The 20,555-nt window shown below is 36.4% G+C and overlaps 1 protein-coding gene across 2 annotated transcripts in view; it reads right to left on the bottom strand.

Annotated features, from left to right (window-relative positions):
- LOC150104187 (uncharacterized) overlaps positions 1-20,555 on the bottom strand; it is a 334,543-nt gene that overhangs the window by 101,334 nt on the left and 212,654 nt on the right. For both annotated transcript variants that reach the window (XM_090396816.1, XM_090396817.1), the window contains exon 8: positions 14,962-15,101. In XM_090396816.1, coding sequence (XP_090252942.1) covers positions 14,962-15,101 — 140 coding nt within the window. The remainder of the gene's footprint in view (positions 1-14,961; positions 15,102-20,555) is intronic.

Here is a 20,555-nt window from a genome sequence, read left to right as displayed (position 1 = left end):
GAGTGGGCCTATAGATTTTTTTATTCTATTTTCATTTTTTTTTTGTGTTTTTTATATAGTCCAGATCTGCTCTAACAACCAAACATGGAACTTTTTAAGCTGCTTCAGGCTTCCGAATCAGCAGGGGGGAGGGATCTCAAACCCGGCGATGAAATGCATCTTCCACCTAAAAACAATCACAAACATCCATGCCCATGGTGGCATTCAAACCCACAACATGGAAAGCAGATATGGTACCCAATTAGTCAAACTGGCCAACATTATATATCGCATTTACTTGAATATAACTTGCACTTTTTTCTCCCCAAAATTAAAGTTAAAAAAATTGGGGAGAAAAGAGTGCAAGTTATATTCAAGTAAATACGAATATATCCCCGCATATATCTCTCATGATGTGAGATATATGCGTGGATTTTCAGAAACTAAATTGATGTTTATAATTAAATCCTGAGTATTAACTATAATTTATAATTGCTAACATTATTTATGCCATCGGCTCACCTTAATCAGATGATACATAAAGTTGAATGTTTAACGACAGTGCTTCTGTAATTAAATTAAAACAAACAGTTTCATCATTGTTTGTCCTTTTATCATTTCAGATTCATATGATCTTTGAGTTTAAAACCAGCACTATAACTTGAACATTTCTCCATATTTCAAGCAAAAAAAAAAAAAGAACAGCAGAGGTAAGCCGATAGAAATAGCATAGCAATGAAGACATGAATATGATTGATGCGGTATTAACAAAAGATTGTGCAACTCAACGACAAAGGCAAGTCGACAATTGCTGATTTTTTTTCAACAGAATTCCAAAATATTTGAAACTCTTATAACAACAGTCCCTATTTCTTAAAGTTTTAAACTATTTTCGTGTACAAGTTACATGAGAAACTTTTTAATTTCTTTTTTTGTGAAGTAAAATCAGGGGGGGTGTGAGATATACATGAGGGCGACTTATATTCGAGTAAATACGGTATGTACATACTGTCAATTCTCACTAAACCAGACTTCTGGAAATCAGAAAGTCTATCATATTGAATTTTCTTTGGGGTAGCATTACATCTATGGACCCTTTGATGGTTTGTTATAGTGAGAAAGCAGATCTGGACTACATGGGGTTGACTGTATATGCACAACAAAATGATATCTGAAATTTATTCTAAAAAATATTAAAGAAAATGAAGGAGGAAAAGAGTCTCACATAAACCCACCTATGAATGCACACTTAGCTTTCATTTTACTTGAAGACCATCTCCTCTGTAACAAGGAAGGAGGGGCTTTAATTTTTCTCTATCTTTTCTAATATGTTTTTGGTAGTTAAAAAGTGCTTAAATGTTAACTGATATTCATGATTTTTACATTATTTATAAATGCTATTGCAAGAGGTCAAAATTAACGAAGAATTCATCAAGTCAGCAACATTTTGCATGATTCAAACCAGCATCTTCAAGATGAATAGAAACATATATCAGAAACATGAACATGGTAAAAATATTCAAATTATAATGGAATAAGTGAAAACTGAAAGTATACTAAACATACTCTGCTGAACAAGTGATTCAAGCTGAAAGATTTTTTGTGACTAACATAATAGATTATTCTCAACCTAATAACTTCAACACTATCCAATCACAGTCTTTTTTATTTCTCGAAAGAAAGATCCCTCCTTCTGATAATATTTAGATCTCCAGTCAAGAGCAGATTTCCCCTTATAAGATGACTTGCACATCTAACCATTACTGATACAAAACATATCACAGCCATACTCTCAGTTTCCAAAAAGCTTACTCCTGTTGCATTCAATACACTACTCTTTTCTTGCTAACTACTAATCTATATAAAACCCAAATCTGTCTAAATTTAGAATACTGTTATTATCAAACTTCTCTTAGAATGCTGGTTATTACCCAGGAGAAGGCAATCATTCTGTGTAATAAATAACTATCTCTCACACTTCCACCAAATCTTTTCTCAAAACATTACTTAAAGAAATTATAAGGAACACTATATATTAATAAGTCAAATTACCATCATCAAGAAACTATGAACGAATTGATATTCGCATGTACGCACTATACAGGGTAGGTATTACTAAAGCAGAACAACAAAAGCAAGTCCTGAACAGTCAACACAACATAACAATGCTTATTTTCTTAAGGAGCATCCCTGTGTTTTGAAAGCAATGGCTTCTTGTAATTTTAATGAATAACAAAAAACCCAGTGCATTCAAAATGGGATGGTCCTTAAGAAAATAAGCAATGTTATGTTGTATTGATTTGTATTTAGAGGAGCCCCATGAAAAAAATTTTCATAAATATAGCATCCTAAACACCCCCCCCCCCCCACACACACACCCCAATGGGCTAGGAATGAGTGTTTCTGACTGTTGGGTTGATGTTGTAAGGACAAGTGCGTCCCAGATCTGGCCCAGATTCCAGGAAACGTTTTTCATATTTAGATTTGCTCTTGTGGAGTAAGGTGACCTTAAGTCAAACCACCTTTACCATGGGTTGCCCCAGTCCTGAAAATATTTCAGGCATAAACTTTGTTTGCTTACGCTTGGATAAAGGATTAAACCAAGTATATAATTTCTTGGTATCTTTAATTTATACTATAACCAAGTGGAAAAACTTTCAACAACTATCTATCTCTAATCCAGAGTATTATAATCATAAGGTGTGACACCTTTTGGCAACTCGTATAAGAAAATATGACTTCTGCATTACTTCAACCTTGGTATCACCTCTGGGTCTGGCTCCCACTGATGAAACCTCAATAAAGGTCGAAACTGGTCTGGGTAGTGACCCCTCCCATAATGCATAGCATTATACATGTCTGCAAGATGTGCTTTGCATTATGGAATACTAAGGCAAGTAATGTGAAGTAATACCACCTTTACCATGAGTTGCCAAAGTCCTGAAAATATTTCAGATGCAAACTTTGTTTACTTACACTTGGATGAGAGATTAAACCAAGTATATAATTTCTTGGTATCTTTAATTTATACTCTACATCAGTGGTTCTTAACCTTTACTAAGTTACAGAACACTTTTCATTATAAGAAAAATTTGGGGAGCACCAAAAGCATTAGGGTCATAAAACTAACAATAAAAATATGCATGTACTTGCCTTTTATAAAAATGGAACTTATTTCAATGCGATACTTGAGCTTGTCGGTTTTTGCAGATTTCAGCAATATCAGATCTAATATGTGATATAGCTACCTTCATCTCTTTGTCTATATTAGTAAGTCTGTCACGCTTTTTAGTTTTTATATCGGTTAATATTGAGAAACCAAGCTCACACAAATATGATGTTGAAAATTGTAACGAAATTTTCAGTGCCCTTGTGGAGAGAGCTGGGTATTCGGCTTGGACAAAAATCCAAAATTCCTCAAGAGTTATTTCAAAGAATTTCATTTTTAGAGTAAGATCCGTTGACAAGGTAACTAATCATTCTTCTTGTAACGAAAATTCACAACTCGATGTATTAACTGTGCCAAATGGATTTTATATCCAGTCATAATTGTGTGATTAAAGGAAGGAAAGTACCTTGAAATCTTTTCTTCCAATACTGTTAAATGTTCTGTTATAACGGAAATAATTTCCTTGACATTTTCAGAAACCGCATATATGAAAAAATCTACCATATTTTTTCTGATATGCAGTTTTTCCAAAGAGATACTTTTTTCTGAAAAGCAATTTGTCAGTGGATGTCAAAACATTTTAACTTGTACTAACGCTATTTAAGTAATTAAAAATATCAGCTAAACATGCCATTTTAGCAGACCAAATATCATTTTGAAGACATCAAAAGCATCTGTACTTTCATTTTAAAAAAAGGCCAATAACTCATTTTTAAGTTCTAAAATTTGGAATAGAACTTTACCCCTGGATAACCATCATTAAAAGGCTTGCTTTTAAAGATCTCTTAACTTGATGTAATTTACCATATTCACACCTTGGTCTAGTACAGGTTTTAATATTGCAGGTAATGTTTTTGTGTCATGTGACATCTTTCACCAGCAGAAAACTTGAAACCAGTTTGTGGAACACAAGCGTTCCAAGGAACACTAGTTAAGAACCACTGCTCTACGTCATATCCAGTGGTGGATGTCCAAGGCATAGTCAGCAAGCCCTGAGTGGCCATAATGGTGGAATCAATTGTAGTTCTTGCGTTGGACAATTCTGATGTCGGATGTCCTGCCTGTCTGCCTATAATAAGACTGCTTACCTCAGATAAGGACAGGGGATAAGGAATGTCAATATTTGATATAGTCTATAAGTGGTTACAAGGATCAAGGATTACTCCACCTATCACCCTTTGGACTATGATCCTACCAACACAGATCAGATGCTCCACAGGCTCCTTAAAAAAGTTACATCTCGGCATGTGAAAATTATAAGCACACTTAAAAACCATAAAATTCAGCTGCCCTCACAAATATATGGGCTGCCAAAAAATCCACAAATAGAATGTACCATTATGCCCAATTATGGATGGCACTGATTCACCAACATACAAACTAATCACTTAGCCCAAGAGCTCATCCAATAACACTGTATAATTAAGTGATTTAGTAGAGAAAACCTCACACTCAAACTAATTAACATAATTGTCAGTTTTGACATCTCTCTCTCTCTCTTCACCGATGTTTCTCTTCAAGACACTTTAAACTTATCTAAGCATAATTTCCTCCTGATATTTCAGCCTAAGTCCACCAAGAACTCAGGCTATTTTGCTTGGCAAGGAAATTTCTATAAACAAACAGAACTGAAAGCCATGAGGTTTCTACTTTCTCTCCACCTCCTGAAGAACTATTCACCGAGACCTTTGAAGGAAAAAGTTGGACGTGTTGGCCCACAGAGAAATATGGTTTGGCAATGCTATATGATCATCATTAAATTCCTGACATTTACTCTCGAGGGAAGTACAGCATATGATAGTACTACATGAAAAATTTACATCATCACTAAATTCCTATCTACAATTTTCCTCCAAATCAATCAAGGCACCAACATTGTCAGATCTATCTTCAAAGGCACTTTTTACTGTATCAATTCCCCTATATCTTTTTCTTCCTCTGGTTCTTTTTCCTGTCAACATAGCAGAGAACACTTGTTTTGCTAATCTTTCCTCTACCATTCTGTTTAAGTGACTGTACCAGCTGAGATTAGCTCTGCTAACACATTCCTGGATGCTAAAAATGTCATGTTCTTTCCTAACATCCTTGTTTTTAATATGATATTGCCATTGATGTCATCTGTTCATGCCCCTAATCTTTCCCATGACTCTCATATCTGTGGTCTTTAGTCTTTCGTCAAGTATTTTACTTCTAACCCAGCTCTCAGATCCATAAGTTAAAACTGGGTTTGAACACTGTTTTGTACACAGCTAATTTAGTGTGTTGACTAATTTCTCTCTTATTCCATATATATTTTTTTCAGTTGACTTCCTACCATACCAGCTTTGTTGATTCTGTTGTCTATTTACATATTTAATTTACCATCTTCACTGAAAATCGTGCCTAAGTAGCTGAAATGTTTTACTTGTTCTATAGGTTCTCCATTCACAATGCAGTTGATATTTTCAATGCTTCTGCCTATTTTCTTGTCTTTGTCTTGTTATTGCTAACATTCATACCATATTTATTACAACAGTTATTCAATTTTTAGTCAGGAAATATTGTAGAGTTGTAGAGGATTTATTTAGAAATGTAACATCATCTGCATAAAGCAAGGGGCTGACATTAACATCTCCAATTTTGATATCGGGTTTAATACCACTTTCCTTCATAATGTGATCCATATAGATAATGAATAACAGATGGATTAATGTACATCCTTGTCTCACACCAGATATAACATTAAACCATCTTCCTGTACTTCCTTCAATCCTAACTGCTGACTTACAACTTAAATAAAGACTAAGTATTGATTGATACGTGGGTGGTCTGAAAAGTTCTTGGCCTAACAATGAAAAAATAAATTTACAATTTAAAAATTATTTTTATTTTTCAACATAATCTACCTTAACACTAATATATTTATTTGTGATGCTCCAGCACCATTATCCCATCCCTGTAGTGGTTCTCAATAAGATCTGCAAAATACCTCTCTACAGCTGCAATCACCCTTTTGATTTGAAGAAAAACACCGACCAGCAAGGAAGAGTTTTAGTTTTGGGAAGAGATAGAAGTCAGAGGGAGCAAAATCTGTTGAATAGGGTGGATGTTCCAAAAATTCATAGTGCAGATCCCTTAATTTTCCCACTGCCAAAACACCTTTGTGGACAGGTATATTGTTCTGATGCAAAATGATTTTTTTTTTCTTCTGCAAACCAGGTTTTTTCTCACAAATTTTTTCATCTAGTCTGGTTAAAAGATCAGAATAATACTCCCCAGTTTTTGTTTTACATTTTTCACGATAATTAATAAACAAAATGCCTTTAGCATCCCAAAACACCTATGCCATGACTTTTTTTGTTGATGGAACCGACTTTGTCTTCTTTGCTGCTAAACAATCAGCATCTGTCCACTGTTTTGACTGCTGTTTGGATTCGGGTGTTTACTGGTGAATACAAGTCGTCTCATCCATAGTAATAAATCAATGCACAAAATCAGTTTTACTCTTGTTAAAACACTCCAATCACTGTTCAGAGATTTACATGCGAGTGCGTTTTTAATCTGCTCTGAGCAAGCATGGCACCAGTCTTACGCAAAGCTTTTTCATTTGCAATCTTCATGCAAAATATATCCTACAATTTCTCTTGAAATGCCTATAGTCTCAGCAATTTCATGCACTATGACTCGCCGGCCATCCAATATCATATCGTGCACTTGATCAATGATTTCTGGTGTTGTTACACTTTCTGGACATCCTTCACGTTGATGATCTTTAAGACTGGTACGGCCACATTTAAACTCGGCAGCCCATTTCTTAATTTTCGAAAACGAAGGAGAAGAGTGCCTACAAACTTTTATGAACTTCGAATGAATTTCTTTTGGCGTTAAACCTTCTTTTATAAAAAATTTTATGACCACATGACACTCAATTTTATCCATTTCAAGGGATACAGACAAACGTTTGTTTCAGACAGCTGTATTAAAAAAACTACTTCATAGAATGACTTAGAATTTCATATGGATGCCAGATGTACAAACTTAGAAAATAAAATCTTGCCAATAGCATTGCCATCTATGGTCAAGAGCTTTTCAGACCACCCATGTATAATGTCCCACTGACACATACAACAGTGTTTTGAATAGCTTCACTCTTGGCATCTTGTCATATGCATTTTCCAGATCTACAAAACCTAAATACAGATCTTTGTTATATTCCCATGACTTTCTCAACTATTTGTTGTAAGGTGAAAATCTGATCCTGACAGTCTCTATTTGGACTGAATATAGCTTGTTATTCGCCAAGCTTCTCTTCCACAATCCGTCTCAACTGTTTCTCAAGTATGCTGGCATAAATCTTTGTAATTCTCACATTCAGTTTTTATTTCCCTTTTTATATATGGGTACTATGAGAGCACTAATCCAATCATTTGGAATTCGTCCCTCTGAACTATGCAGTGCAGCCACTGTAAGACTTTTATACTCCATACTTGAGCATTTCTGTTCGAATATCATCTACTCCGGCTGCCTTTCCACATTTCAGACTTTTGATGGCTTTTTCTACTTCAAGTAATGGTATGTATTCTGCATTGCATGCCTGATCAGTGTTTTTTTTATCACTGTGCTTTCATCACTGCTAGCTTCATTCAGCAATTTTTCAATTAGAGATGATAAAGATGATATTTCATCTTTATCATCTCTAATTTTCTTTTAACAGCACTCTTTCCTCCATTTCTAAGCTTCTTCAACAACCTCCAGAATACCATGCCATTTCTTGATATTTATTTTCTATGTTTTTACCAAAGTCTTCCAATGACTTTGGCTTAGCTAGTTGTACACAGTGTTTAGTTTTCTTACATTTGTCTCTGTATTCTATTCTCTAAGAGAGCAAGCTGACTTATTTGCCAGGAACTTTTGATATGCTTTCTTCTCTTCCTTCACCACCTTTAACTTCCTATGTCCACCATGGAGTTCTAATTTTTCTATCCTTGCAGACAACCTCACCACATGCTTCTGGCTGAATCAATCAGTGTTTTCTTCAGGGTTTGCCACTGAATCTCGAAGGTTTGGCTCCTGTTCTTAAACTCTTTCATTTTTTTTGAATAATGTTTGTGTATTTTAGTCTACAGTTCACATCTGAGAGCTGCTCAACTTTTATTCGCTTCAAAACTTTCTTACATGTTCTTCTTTTCAATATGAAATTCAGTTTTATCCTGCTCAAGACTAAACAGTGATCACTTCCAATTTCAAATTCTCTGTACACTCTGGTGTCCTGCACCAGAGAGAAAACAATAAGATAGTCAATGAGACTTTTCTTATCCCTTGCCTCTTCTCTCCATGTGAATTTGTGCACATTTTTATGTTGGAACATGGTGTTAGTAATAACCAGTCCATGTCCTGAGCAGAAATCCATCAGATACTTTGCCATTATTAGCTTTTCTCTTTTCTGCAAATTTTCCCAAAATATTTTGGTATGTCTGACAATCATTTCCTACTCTGCTATTTAGATCCCCAACAAGAACCAACTTTTCCTTTTTCATTGAGTCAGCTGCTTTCTCTAAACCCTAAAAAAATTCCTCCACTTCTACCTTAGTAGAACATTCTGTGGGACCACAGGCACAAATAAGTCTCATTATCCAGTTCCCCATTCTGATTTTGCCCACACCACTCCACTTGAAATTGCCTACAATTCAAGAAGATGAGCCTCATATTTAGTGTTGAATACTATGGCTACTTCTTCTTTTCCTTGATTTTCATTGCCTGAATATAACATTTTGTATTTATTGCTCAGAAAGATCACACCAGTTTTTGTCTTTTTTTTTTGTTTCGACTGTAACAAAACCCCTATTATGTCAATCTGGTAGTTATCCAATTCCACAGCTAGCACCATTTCTTTGCCATTCAGGCTTTTCATGTTGATAGTACCGATCTTCAGCTCTGGTGATATTTAGTTGGGGCTATGCTATATAGACGATGAATTCTCCATTTGGCCACATGGCTCTGAAGATCTCAACACCTTACAATTTTCACTCTGGGATCCAGTTCATCTTAGGAAAAAACAGTCTCCCCTTCCTACACCCCCTTGATTGATCTTTGGCACCTCTCAGTTCCCTCCTCCTACACAATGATGCACTCACCAACAGTTCTCCCCCTACCCTCTATCAACAGTATGGGTTTATTAAAACTCAACACAATAAGACAAAACTGATTAGCTCCAATCAAAATGCTCTGCTGAACATTTTTTTTAAATGTTGGACTTAAACATGAGAGGTTGGTTGGTCAACCTATAGTACATTAGTAGCGTGTATGGGAAGAAGGAAGGCTGTTCCACAATACAGCAGCAATATGAATGAAGGAGGAAGAAAAACTTCTACAAGTATGGAGTTTGACAGTAAAAGGATGATGGGTGGTAGCTGCATGTGTTTCAATGGATTTCATAGAGAGGAAGGGAGGGGTGGATTAATCAGGATAATTCTGACAAACATTCACCATGGAAATATTTATAGAAGATGCATGCAGTAGATACTAGGTGCCTGTACAACAGTAGTTGGAGTGAGTTGGTAAGAGATAAGTCATTAATCAGTCTGATTGCTTTGTTGTATATTGCATCAATTATTTTTAGGGAGCTCTTAGGGGAACCTGCCCAGATGTGCAAGCAGTACTCATTAGATGGGTAAATTTATGATTTGTAAGAGTAAATAGCTGTTCATAAAGTAGTGCCTCGAATGAAAGTGGAATTTTTTGGATGCTGAGGAGGCAATGGTGGTAATGTGTTCATGCCAAGAAAGTCTTGATGACAAGGTAATCCCAAGGAGAGAGATCTCATCTTGAACACATTCACAACATCTTGTTAATGACTACGATTCCCATCAAATCCAAAAAAAAAAATATATTAAAAGCTCAAAACCACATTCCCATCCACAGACTATATGAAATCTATTACCATCCCATAATTCCAAGGAATATCTGAAAAACTAGCAAAAATCCTCAAAAAATAAAACCTTCTAACAACTTACAAATCATATAAAAAAATGGCATTCCTAGCTACTACCCCCAAAGACCAATCACAGTTCCTAGAACTGCCAGATGTCTAACAGGTACCATGCAATTGTAAAACTGTTCTCCTATGGCCATCTATTGTGCATTCATCTATTTCTGAATTGTACTTTATCCTTGAGTAGACAGAATCTCAACAAACATATGGAGCTTTGATGTAGAAATAATGCAAAGAGTGAAGATATCAGTATATACCTGAAATCAAAGAGTTGGGCACTTTTTGCAGACAATTCTTGTTTTCATAAATCCACAAACAGGAAACTATATACAAAACGATCATTACATCAGAAGGGCCACTGCAGAAGTCTGATCTTGAGTTTAAATCCATAGTGTTCTTAATATAAGTAACAGACCTTTCTATGATTGCAGAAAGTAAGGTGGAAATAAGTTATGAGGTGGGATAGCTATGAAAAGTCCTAATTGAAAAAGTTATCCCAACAAGACAGAGACAGTTTATAGGCTTGTAAAATCTACTGATCTATGTGATATGTGATCTTGAAGCATTAAGGTAAGCTTCCTATAGTATTCTTTCTTGTCTTATAACAACACTGGTCTTGCTTTTATTGGTCCTCATAATGATAAATTGACATTACACATTAAAGACCTCAGGGCTTTTATATCAGCAAAAGTTACATATAACTTTTGCTACCTTTCATGTGTGGGGGTGATATTACAACTATCATAATTTCCAATATCATCATCATTATCAGCCATTGTCGATCCACTGCTGGATGAAAGCCTTTCCAAGATTAATCCAAAACTGTCTGTCCAAGGCTCTCCTTTCCCATGTCACTCCTGCAAATCTCATGATATCACTGATCCATTGTGATTTAGGTTGGTATCGAGGTCGTTTTTCCACTTGTGGAATCCAATCCAGTACTTCTTTTGTCCATCGTAGATCTTCTCTGAGTGCAATATGCCCAGCCCATTCCCACTTCAGATGTTTCATTCTTCCTATGATGCCAGACACTTTGGTTTGATTTTTTATCCACATATTCCTTTTGTGATCCAATCTTGTTGATACCAAGCATACTTCTTTCCATACTAAATTGTGTTGTTCTTAATTTTTGAATTTCCTTTGCATTCAGTGTCCATGTTTCACAGCCATATGTTAATATAGGAAGAATACACTGGTTGAAAACTTTTCTCTTCAGGCATAATGGTAGTTGGCTTTTGAATATTGATGTAATTTTCCAAATGCTTTCCACCCAAGCATCGTGCACCTCTTAATTTCATCCATGATATCTTGTTCCATTGATATCTGTTGTCCTAAGTATATGTAATGATCTACTTGTTTTCCTCATTATTGATTTTTATTATTTCTGATTGGACATAGCTATTGAACATAACTTGGGTCTTCTTTAGGTTTATCTTTAGTCCAGCTGTTTTGCTAGCAATTTGGAGTTCATGGATATGAGTCTGTAATCATGCACAGTTGAAGTAAAGATAACTATGTCATCGGCAAAGTGTAAATTGCTTAAATATCTTCCATTTATCTTCAGACCTTTCCCTTCAAATGAAGAAGTTTGAATATTTCGTCTAGGCATGCTGTGAATAATTTTGGAAATATTGTGTCACCTTGTTTTATACCTCTCTTTTATACCACAACAGAGATGTTTCCATTGAAATGAATTGCTGCTGTGGCATTGGTGTATGCCGATTTGATGGTCCTAATATATGGCTTCTCCACTTGTTGGTTTCGTAATGCACAAGTTTTTACTGAATCAAATGCTTTCTCATAATCAATAAAACCAAGCCATAGTGGTAACTGATATTCATTACACCGTTCAATAATCTGCTGTACAACTTGAGTGTGGCCCATTGTACTAATGCCCCCCCTTTGAAAGCCTGCCTGTTCTTTTGGTTGTGCTAGGTCTAGAGTCACACAAAGCCTATGAGCTAACACTTTGTAAAACACTGATAGTAGACTGACAATTCGGTAGTTCATCAGGTCTTCTACCTCACCTTTTTTATGTATCAGAATTAGGGTAGCCTTCTTCCATGTTCTTGGTACATCATTTTTCTTCAAGCATAAAGTAAATAGCTTTATAGGAGTTTGTAGATTATTTCTCCACCTGTTTTTAGAAGTTCAGCTACAACTCCATCCTCCCCTGCAGCTTTCTCATTTTGCAAGCTCCACATAACTTCTTCTGGTAGCATCTGTGGTACTTCAGCTGTTTCGTAGTTGTCATCTTCTTGAAGTAAAATTCTTCAACTCTTTTTGCTATAGCATGTCTATCTCTGGTGATGGTCCCGTCTTGTTGTTTGACTGCAACCATTTGTTTATTGCTGCTAATCAATTGTTATTTGGCTTTTTTGGGACTACGGTTGTTTTCAATTGTTTGTTGTATGAATTTACAATTGAATTTTCTTATTTCTTCTGTGATATGCTTTCTGATCATTTTGCACAATTCAGGGTATTCAATTTTATTCTGTAAGTTTATTTCTCTTCGTTTCTTCATAAGCTTGTCTCCTCAGAAATTTTGTATTATTTCTGGTCTGTGGTACCAGCTATTTCCAGTGAACATTCTAAAGGGGTAATAATATCATTACTTTCTGATAGATCAGCATTGCCATCTATAATAGGATGTTTAAATCTATTGTTTAGTTCGTGTTGGATCTTCGAAACATTTTTCTTCTTTCTCCCGTAATTTCCCATATATATATATATATATATATATATATATATATATATATATATATGTCAGAAGACGAATAATGACAAACAGTTGAAAAAGCACAAAAATATAGCAAGGAATATACAGCAAACAACAATATTTAAGTTTCATATATCTTGAAAAGTTGATATGATTATAATTAGAAAATCAGTCCAAAATGATACATTTATATAGTGTAAATGATGCATTATTCAGAGCTACATTCTATTCTATTCCCTCAGCCATAGGGTTGGTGAGGGTAGCTATATGCTACATACTAGGGAAATAACTATGAGCATGGTGGTTTCCTGTTGCCTTCCTTGCCGTACTATATCCTATGATTGTAGCCGATGTGTTCACGTGGCTGGTTTGCCTGCTTACAGGATGAAAAACCCCAGATAAACGGGTGGAAACACCCTGCTGTCCATGCCCAAAACCGGCTAACTTGGATATGGCTGAGGAAGATCCTTAAGCTCTTCATGTCGTCGACAGGAATCAAACCTAGCCCCCCCCCACCCCCCACCCACCCAGGCATATGGTTGAAAAGCACACAGCCACTAGGCTAACCGCACGGACCAGAGCTACATAGCCTATACTTAACTTCTGGTATCACTTGTTTCTTATCGAGAATTAAATTTTACTAAAATGAACAATATAACCCAACGAGTTTCTTAGGTCATATACTTACATCATCCGCAGTGCAAGACTTGTTTTAAAAACTAGAAAAAAAATTACACCAAATTTTTCACAAACTTCAACAGTGTAGTACATATAAACATAGTGACAAAACCTGTTGGATTAACTAAAATGCAAGCATTCAAACAAAGATAATTGTCACATTTTGGTATAAAGTTATCCCATCTCTGTAGTTGTCAGATTTTAAATGCAGACCAAACTTGGTATGGGATTAAACCTTGTTTTTTTTTATTTCACTGTGTTGGGGTATAGAGAATTCCTGAGGCTTCCTTAAATTTTGTATGACATTTATGCTTTTTTCTCAAACACTTGGTAGCCTGTTGTTACGTAAAGGCTATGTGTATGTTATGTGTTCATACATGTAGATTTTTCCAGGCTGCCCTGTCTGGCCTATGTAGCTAATGCTACATGAGTAATGAATTTGTGGCCACTTTCCATTATAATGTTTATTATTTAAAGGAGAGAGAGATCAGATCCTGTCTCACAATTTGTGCATTATAAGGATAAGGGTAGGTGGGCTATGATTACTTTTCAGTGAGTGAGAGAGAGGTAGCATTGAAGGTGACCAGGTTATCACCTGGTCTATAAGTAGATTGTGCAAAAGTCAGCTCATAAGATTACTTGGCTAGTGAAGAACACATTATTAAGTAGAGATAAGGGAATTGTGATTCCTCTTTATAAGGCCTTGATATGCCCACATCTGGATTACTGTGCTCAAGTTTGGTCCCCTGGGTTTCTTGGGGATGAAGAAGCAGAAGAGGATTCAGGGGCAAGTGACCAAGATGGTGAGTGGCCTGTGCCCTATGAGGATAGATCGAAGGTGTGTGGATTGCAGAAGTTGGTCGATAGGAGAAAAAGAGGGGATATGATAAAAACATTTAAGTTGCTTAAAAGATTTTATAGGATAGATGCAGGGGAAATGTTTCAGCATTTGGCTAGAGGCACCAGAACAAGTGGTCATTCCTGGAAGTTGAATAAAGGTGTGGTCAGTAGGGGTGAGAGGACACTTGGAGAATAGTGAATGAGTGGAATGGGTTGCCAGAGTCAGTTGTGAATGCTTTTTCTGTTAATGGGTTCAAGAAGAGGTATGATAGATTGTGTGAATTGATTGGGTCTTCCACAATGAGTCTTCGGACTCCATGGAGGTGCCCAATAATAACTAAACTGCTTTGTTTCTAATGTTCCTGGCATTTGTGTATAGACACCTCCTTGCTTTTTCTTATACTTAAATTACTACAGTCTGCTTGTCCCAGTTGGACAACTTTCTCTTTTCTGTCCCAAATCTATTCAAGTGCAGGCCATTCCTTGTATACTGTATATCTTTTCTACCATCAAATGAACTGTTCAAAATGAAATGTTTGTAAGCTTTTTAACAAGGAAAAGTTAACCATTAGAATTTTCTCTGTCTATAATATACTAAATATTTACCTCATTTCTGGAAAGCTGTTTTAATAAATTTGTAATTTCAACATGCAATTTTATCAGATTTTCTAGAAACTGCCTCACTAATTTATGATTATTTTGCAATTCTTGTGCAAACTGTGTTTTCCTAAACTCCCTTGCAGTGGCTGAAAAAAAAAAGTGTGTAAAAAGGGTATCAAACAATTATTCATATCTAATACAAAAGCATAACAATAAACATTTTGCTTTAAATTTTCTGAAAGAAAAAGTTGGTAACATATATAAATATTAATGATATATATTTTCCTATCCAAAATTTATGACATTTAAAACATCAACCATGCTTATTTTTTGCCTTGCAACTAATTGCTGAAAAGAATATTAACATCTTGATTGACAAACTAATCAATGAACTTCTGAGAGGAAAAAAATGGAGAGAAATATTTAACTAGCTACATATTTCTGTCAACAATTTAACAGAATGCAATTCATTCTAATTTGAAAATCTTAGCAATAAAGTTTAGCATACTTTTACATATAAATAATTTGTGTGATCACACAAAATAAATTTTCCGAAAACAGAATATCAATATTTCTCAACCACATAACACGAATTCTTGTAGAAAGGCTTATACGCTGGTTAAACATGATAATTAAATACTTACGAAATGGACAGCGTATACTAGAAATATAAATTAAATCAACTTTAATATATACTTTCCAATATTTCAGCAACGTCACATGCTGAAATATTGCCATCTTCACGAGAACTTAAGATAATGACACGTGCACGCAAGTACACCATAACAGCAAATGAGAAATGAAGCGAGGAAGCTACCATTTTCCTAAAGTCTTGATGGTGTCCCCCTGGTGGGCTATATTAGGTGTTTTTGGCCTTTGGGCTGAAGTTCTTCTGATGTATGGTTCCCAAATTTGGGGCAGTCTCATGCATCCAATAGTCTTTCATATTTGAACTTGCTGCAGTGTATTACTGTGGCGAGTATCCAGAGCATGGTCTGCAAGCCCAGAGTGGCCGTACTGGTGAAATCGGATGTAGTCCTTGTGTTCTGAGATTCTGATATTTGCTGTCCTGCCTGTTTGGCCAAAGTAGGACAATTTACAGCTGCAAGGAACCTGGTATACACCAGGCAGGTTTAGGTGAAGTGGTTGGTCTTTAGTGGAGCGGATAAGGGATGCCAATTTTCTATATAGTCTGTAACAAGGGGTCAGATCATGTTTTTTTAGGATTTTGTTGATTTTTTTCGGAGGTGCTTCGGATGTAGAGAATGGTGATGGATTTAGAGTAATCTTTTTTTGTGAAAGGGGGGGGGGTTGTTTGGATAACTGGTATTTTTTGGATTTTTTTTTTTTTTTTTTTTTTTTTGGGGGGAGGGATAGCCATTGGCTGAGAAAGTGTTAAGGATGTGATTTAGTTCAGTGGTTAGGGCTTTGTCATTTGAACAGATTAGTTTAGCTTTGTTGAATAGTGTCTTAATAACTCCATGTTGTTGTGAAGGGGTGATGGGATTGTTGGTGAATGTATCTGCCTGTATGGATGGATTTTCTATAAACTGAGAAAACCAAGGTTCCATCAGGTTGGTGGGTGACTAGTGTGTCTAGGAAGGGGAGGCTATTGTTTTCCTCTTTTTCCAGGGTGAACTTGATTCTAGGGTGTTGGTTGATTAAGTGTGTTAAAAAAGAGAGGAGTGTATCCGGGCCATGTGGCCAAATAGATAGTGAACAAATCATCAACATGGTGAAGCCATACGGTAGGTTTTTGTGGGGCAGAGTTTAAGGCTTTCTCTTCAAAAGTCTCCATAAAGAAGTTGGCCAAGGGTGGGGAAAGTGTCCCTATCTGTTTGTAGAATTTTTCCTGCCAAATGAAATAGCCTGAGTTCATTGTGAACTGAAATAGGGCTGAGATATCGGGAGGAAATTTAGCTTGGATTAGCTCTAAGGTTTCTTTGACGTCTCCTCCTTTTTCACAAAAGGAGGAGACATAATGACATAATGGTCAAAACTGACCATTATGCCATTATGTTGGAGTGTAAGGTTTTCTATACTGGCTTTGAAGTTGGCTACATTTTTTATGTGTGAGTGTGTGTTGCCAGTATAGTGTGAGAGCACTTTGGCTAAATATTTAGCTAGTTTGTAAGTGGGGGGGGGGAATCAATGCCATCCCCTATGGGAATTAATGGCACATTTTCTTTATGTATTTTTGGGAGCCCATATATACGGGGGGGCCTAGAGTTATATGGTTTTAGTCTGTTAGTAATCTCCAAAGGCCAAGAAGTGACCTTCTTAAGGAGCCTATGGAGTTTTCTAATTTGTGAGTTGGTGGGATTGTATTCAATGGGGGAGGTAAGTAGCTCGATCTAATAGTAAAGCATTAAGCTTACCTGTGTAGTCAGTATGATTGAGTACCACAGTGCCGTTCCCCTTATCAACTTTGGTGATAACTATTTCTTTGATTTTCTTCATTTCCTGTAGAGACTTGTATTCACTATTCGATATGTTGATTTTTGGTGGTCTTCCTTTTATGAGAACACAGGCTACATCCAATCTGATATCGTTGATGATGTGGTTGGAAGGTGGCGAATCCCATGTTCAATCTGGATCGTTACTTCCTCGGCCGGTAATTTCCTAGGAGCAATGGTGAAGTTGTGACCAGGTGACAGAGTGTTGAGTGCTTCAGGCTTCAAGATAACAGAAGAAAGGTTAACTACCGTGTTGGTTTGTAGTTTTGGTTTGGACGTCGAGTTCTGTTTTAATTTATCAAACTTGTTGATATGTCGACTCCATATTTTTTTGAATTTTTTATTTGCCGTAGTGCATGAGACGTCATATAGAATTGACCAAAGTTCGTGATTTAGCATATTAGAAAGCACTTTCTCTAGCGCTAAAATAGCTCTGTTTACGTCGGCTAGGGAACTGTGCATAGCATTCATTTGCTCCTGTAGCAAAGCCTGGCTCGAGCAGTTATAGATTATGGAGAGCTTTCTGTGAAAAGAAACGTTGCTTAAATTTTACACAGTTTGGGATTACCTGATTATCCCGGCAGTATTTTTGGAAGGTCAGACGATTCAGCTCTAGATAACTTCAGCTTCAGTTTGCCGTAATGGCGGGACTTGCGTGCAATAGAATCTCCGTGGATGATAGTAATTCTTGTAGAAAGGCTTATATGCTGGTTAAACATAATAATTAAATACTTAAGGAACTGACAGCATATACTAGAAATATAAATTAAATCAACTTTAATATATACTTTCCAATATTTCGGCAACATCACGTTGCCATCTTCAAGGGAACTTAAGATAAAGACACCTGCACGAAAGTACTATATAACAGCAAATGAGAAATGAAACGAGGAAGCTACCGTTTTTCCAAAAGTCCTGATGGTGTCCCCCCCTGGTGGGCTATATTAGGTGTTTTTGGCCTTTGGGCTGAAGTTCTTCTGATGTATGTTTCCCAAATTTGGGGAATCCGCTTATCCACTCCACTAAAGACCAACCACTTCCCCTAGACCTACCTGGTGTATACCAGGTCCCTTGCACCTGGAAATTGTCCTACTTTGGCGAAACAGGCAGGACAGCAACTATCAGAATCTCAGAACACAAGGACTACATCTGATTTCACCAGTACGGCCACTCTGGGCTTGCAGACCATGCTCTGGATATATAATAAGTTTAGTTTAATCCTTTGTCCAAGTGTGAGCAAAACAAATTTTGCACCTGAAAGTATCTTCAGGACTGGGGTAAGGTAGTGCAACACCAGGCAACTCATTGCAAAGGTAGAGAAAGTTCTCATCACTCCTATCTCAGTATCTCCCATAATGCAAAGCACATCTCCTTGTGGATATGTGTAATGCTATGCATTAAGGCAAGGGCCACTACCCATGCCGGTTTCGACCTTTATTGAGGTCTCGTCGGTGGGAGCCAGGCCCAGTAGTGGAGATACAAAGGCAGAAGAATGAGAGGTCATCCTAACCTATAGGAGTTGCCAAAGGGTGTGCAACCTTATTATTAAATTACTCCAGATTCAGAGAAAGATGTCGAGAGTTTATTTGTTACTTGGTTAGACTACAATAAGTTTAGTTTAATCCTTTGTCCAAGTGTGAGCAAAACAAAGTTTGCGCCTGAAAGTATCTCCAGGACTGGGGTAAGGTAGTCTAACCTTACAGTTAGACTTACTTATTAGTCTAACCAAGTGAAAAATAAACTCCCAACATGCTCTGGATACTCGCCACAGAATACAGTAGAAGAAAGCCACAGTAATACACCGCAGCAAGTTCAAATATGAAAGACTATTCATGGAATCAGCCTTAGCCCTTAGGAACATGCCAAACCTCAACAAATTTGGATGCATGAGACTGCCCCAAATTTGGGAAACATACATCAGCCCAAAGGCCAAGAACACCTAGTATAGCCCACCAGGGGGCACCATTAGGACTTTAGGAAAACAGTAGCTTCCTCGCTTCATTTCTCATTTGCTGGTATGTAGTACTTGCATGCACGTGTCTTTATCTTCAGTTCCCATGAAGATGGCAATGTGACATTGTCGAAATAGTGGAAAGTATATATTAAAGTTGATTTAATTTATATTTCTAGTATACGCTGTCAATTCCTTAAGTATTTAATTATCACATAACATGAAATATATGATAAAAACTGGTCATGTGTGCTGACGCATTAACATGCAGGTTCTTAATATTTGGTTACAAAAAAGAATGGAACATAGAAATACCCCAACAATACTTTCAACCAATAGTAATGAGAGATCAAATAAATATAATCATCATCCTTTCAGAGATTTTAGAACTACTTGCTGGCAATATATCTTTTCCATGGTCATTCTTGACTTCTGTTCTCAAATCGGGAAATATCAGAATATCTTTTTGGGTAGTTTCACTGTTCAATCTTTCAATATATCAATCAATTTCTTTCTGTGTTTGTATTTCTACACAAATACAGGAATATTACAGAGTATTTTTAGTGGCTCATTTTTTTCTTTCTTTTTTTTTTTTTTTTTCAGAGTGTATAGCCAGCTGTTCATCTTTTCTAAATAGGAATTTCATTTCTTCACTTCATAATTTTTTCCCCCTCCTTCTCTCTGCAGTTTTTATGGTATTCATATTTCACTTCCATACAATATAGGTCTAGAAAGAACTTTCTTCTTCTTCATGTAGCTTCCTCAGTGAGAGGGTGCAGCACCATGTCCTTCCAGTTCTCTCTGTTGGTGGCTTTCCCTTTTTGTTTCTGCAAAGCCATGTGATCCTGTTCATGATCTTATATCTTCAAGCCATGTCCTTCGTTTTTGCCTCTTGATCCATAATTTTTCCTTCTAAAATTGTTAGTATCCTCTGTCCTGCTGAACCTCTCAGTACATGTTCTGCCAATCTCATCTTTCTTTGGATCATTTCCTGTAATAAAGATCTCTGTGTTCTCATCTTTGTAGGACATCTGTATTTGTCACATGTTCTGTCCATGGGATTTTCAGAGCTCTACTATAGCACCACATTTCAGAGGCCATTATATGTTGCCTTACTCTCTTCTTGAATATCCAGGGCTCATTCTTATCATTCTTTTCTTTGTCTCGATACTCACAGAACTTCTGAGCAGATC

Source organism: Typopeltis vanoorti, chromosome 8, assembly GCF_054136105.1.
Source record: "Typopeltis vanoorti isolate ZY-2024b chromosome 8, IOZ_Tvanoo_1.0, whole genome shotgun sequence".
NCBI classification, from domain to species: Eukaryota; Metazoa; Arthropoda; class Arachnida; order Uropygi; family Thelyphonidae; genus Typopeltis; species Typopeltis vanoorti.
This window is presented reverse-complemented; position numbering and strand designations above follow the sequence as displayed.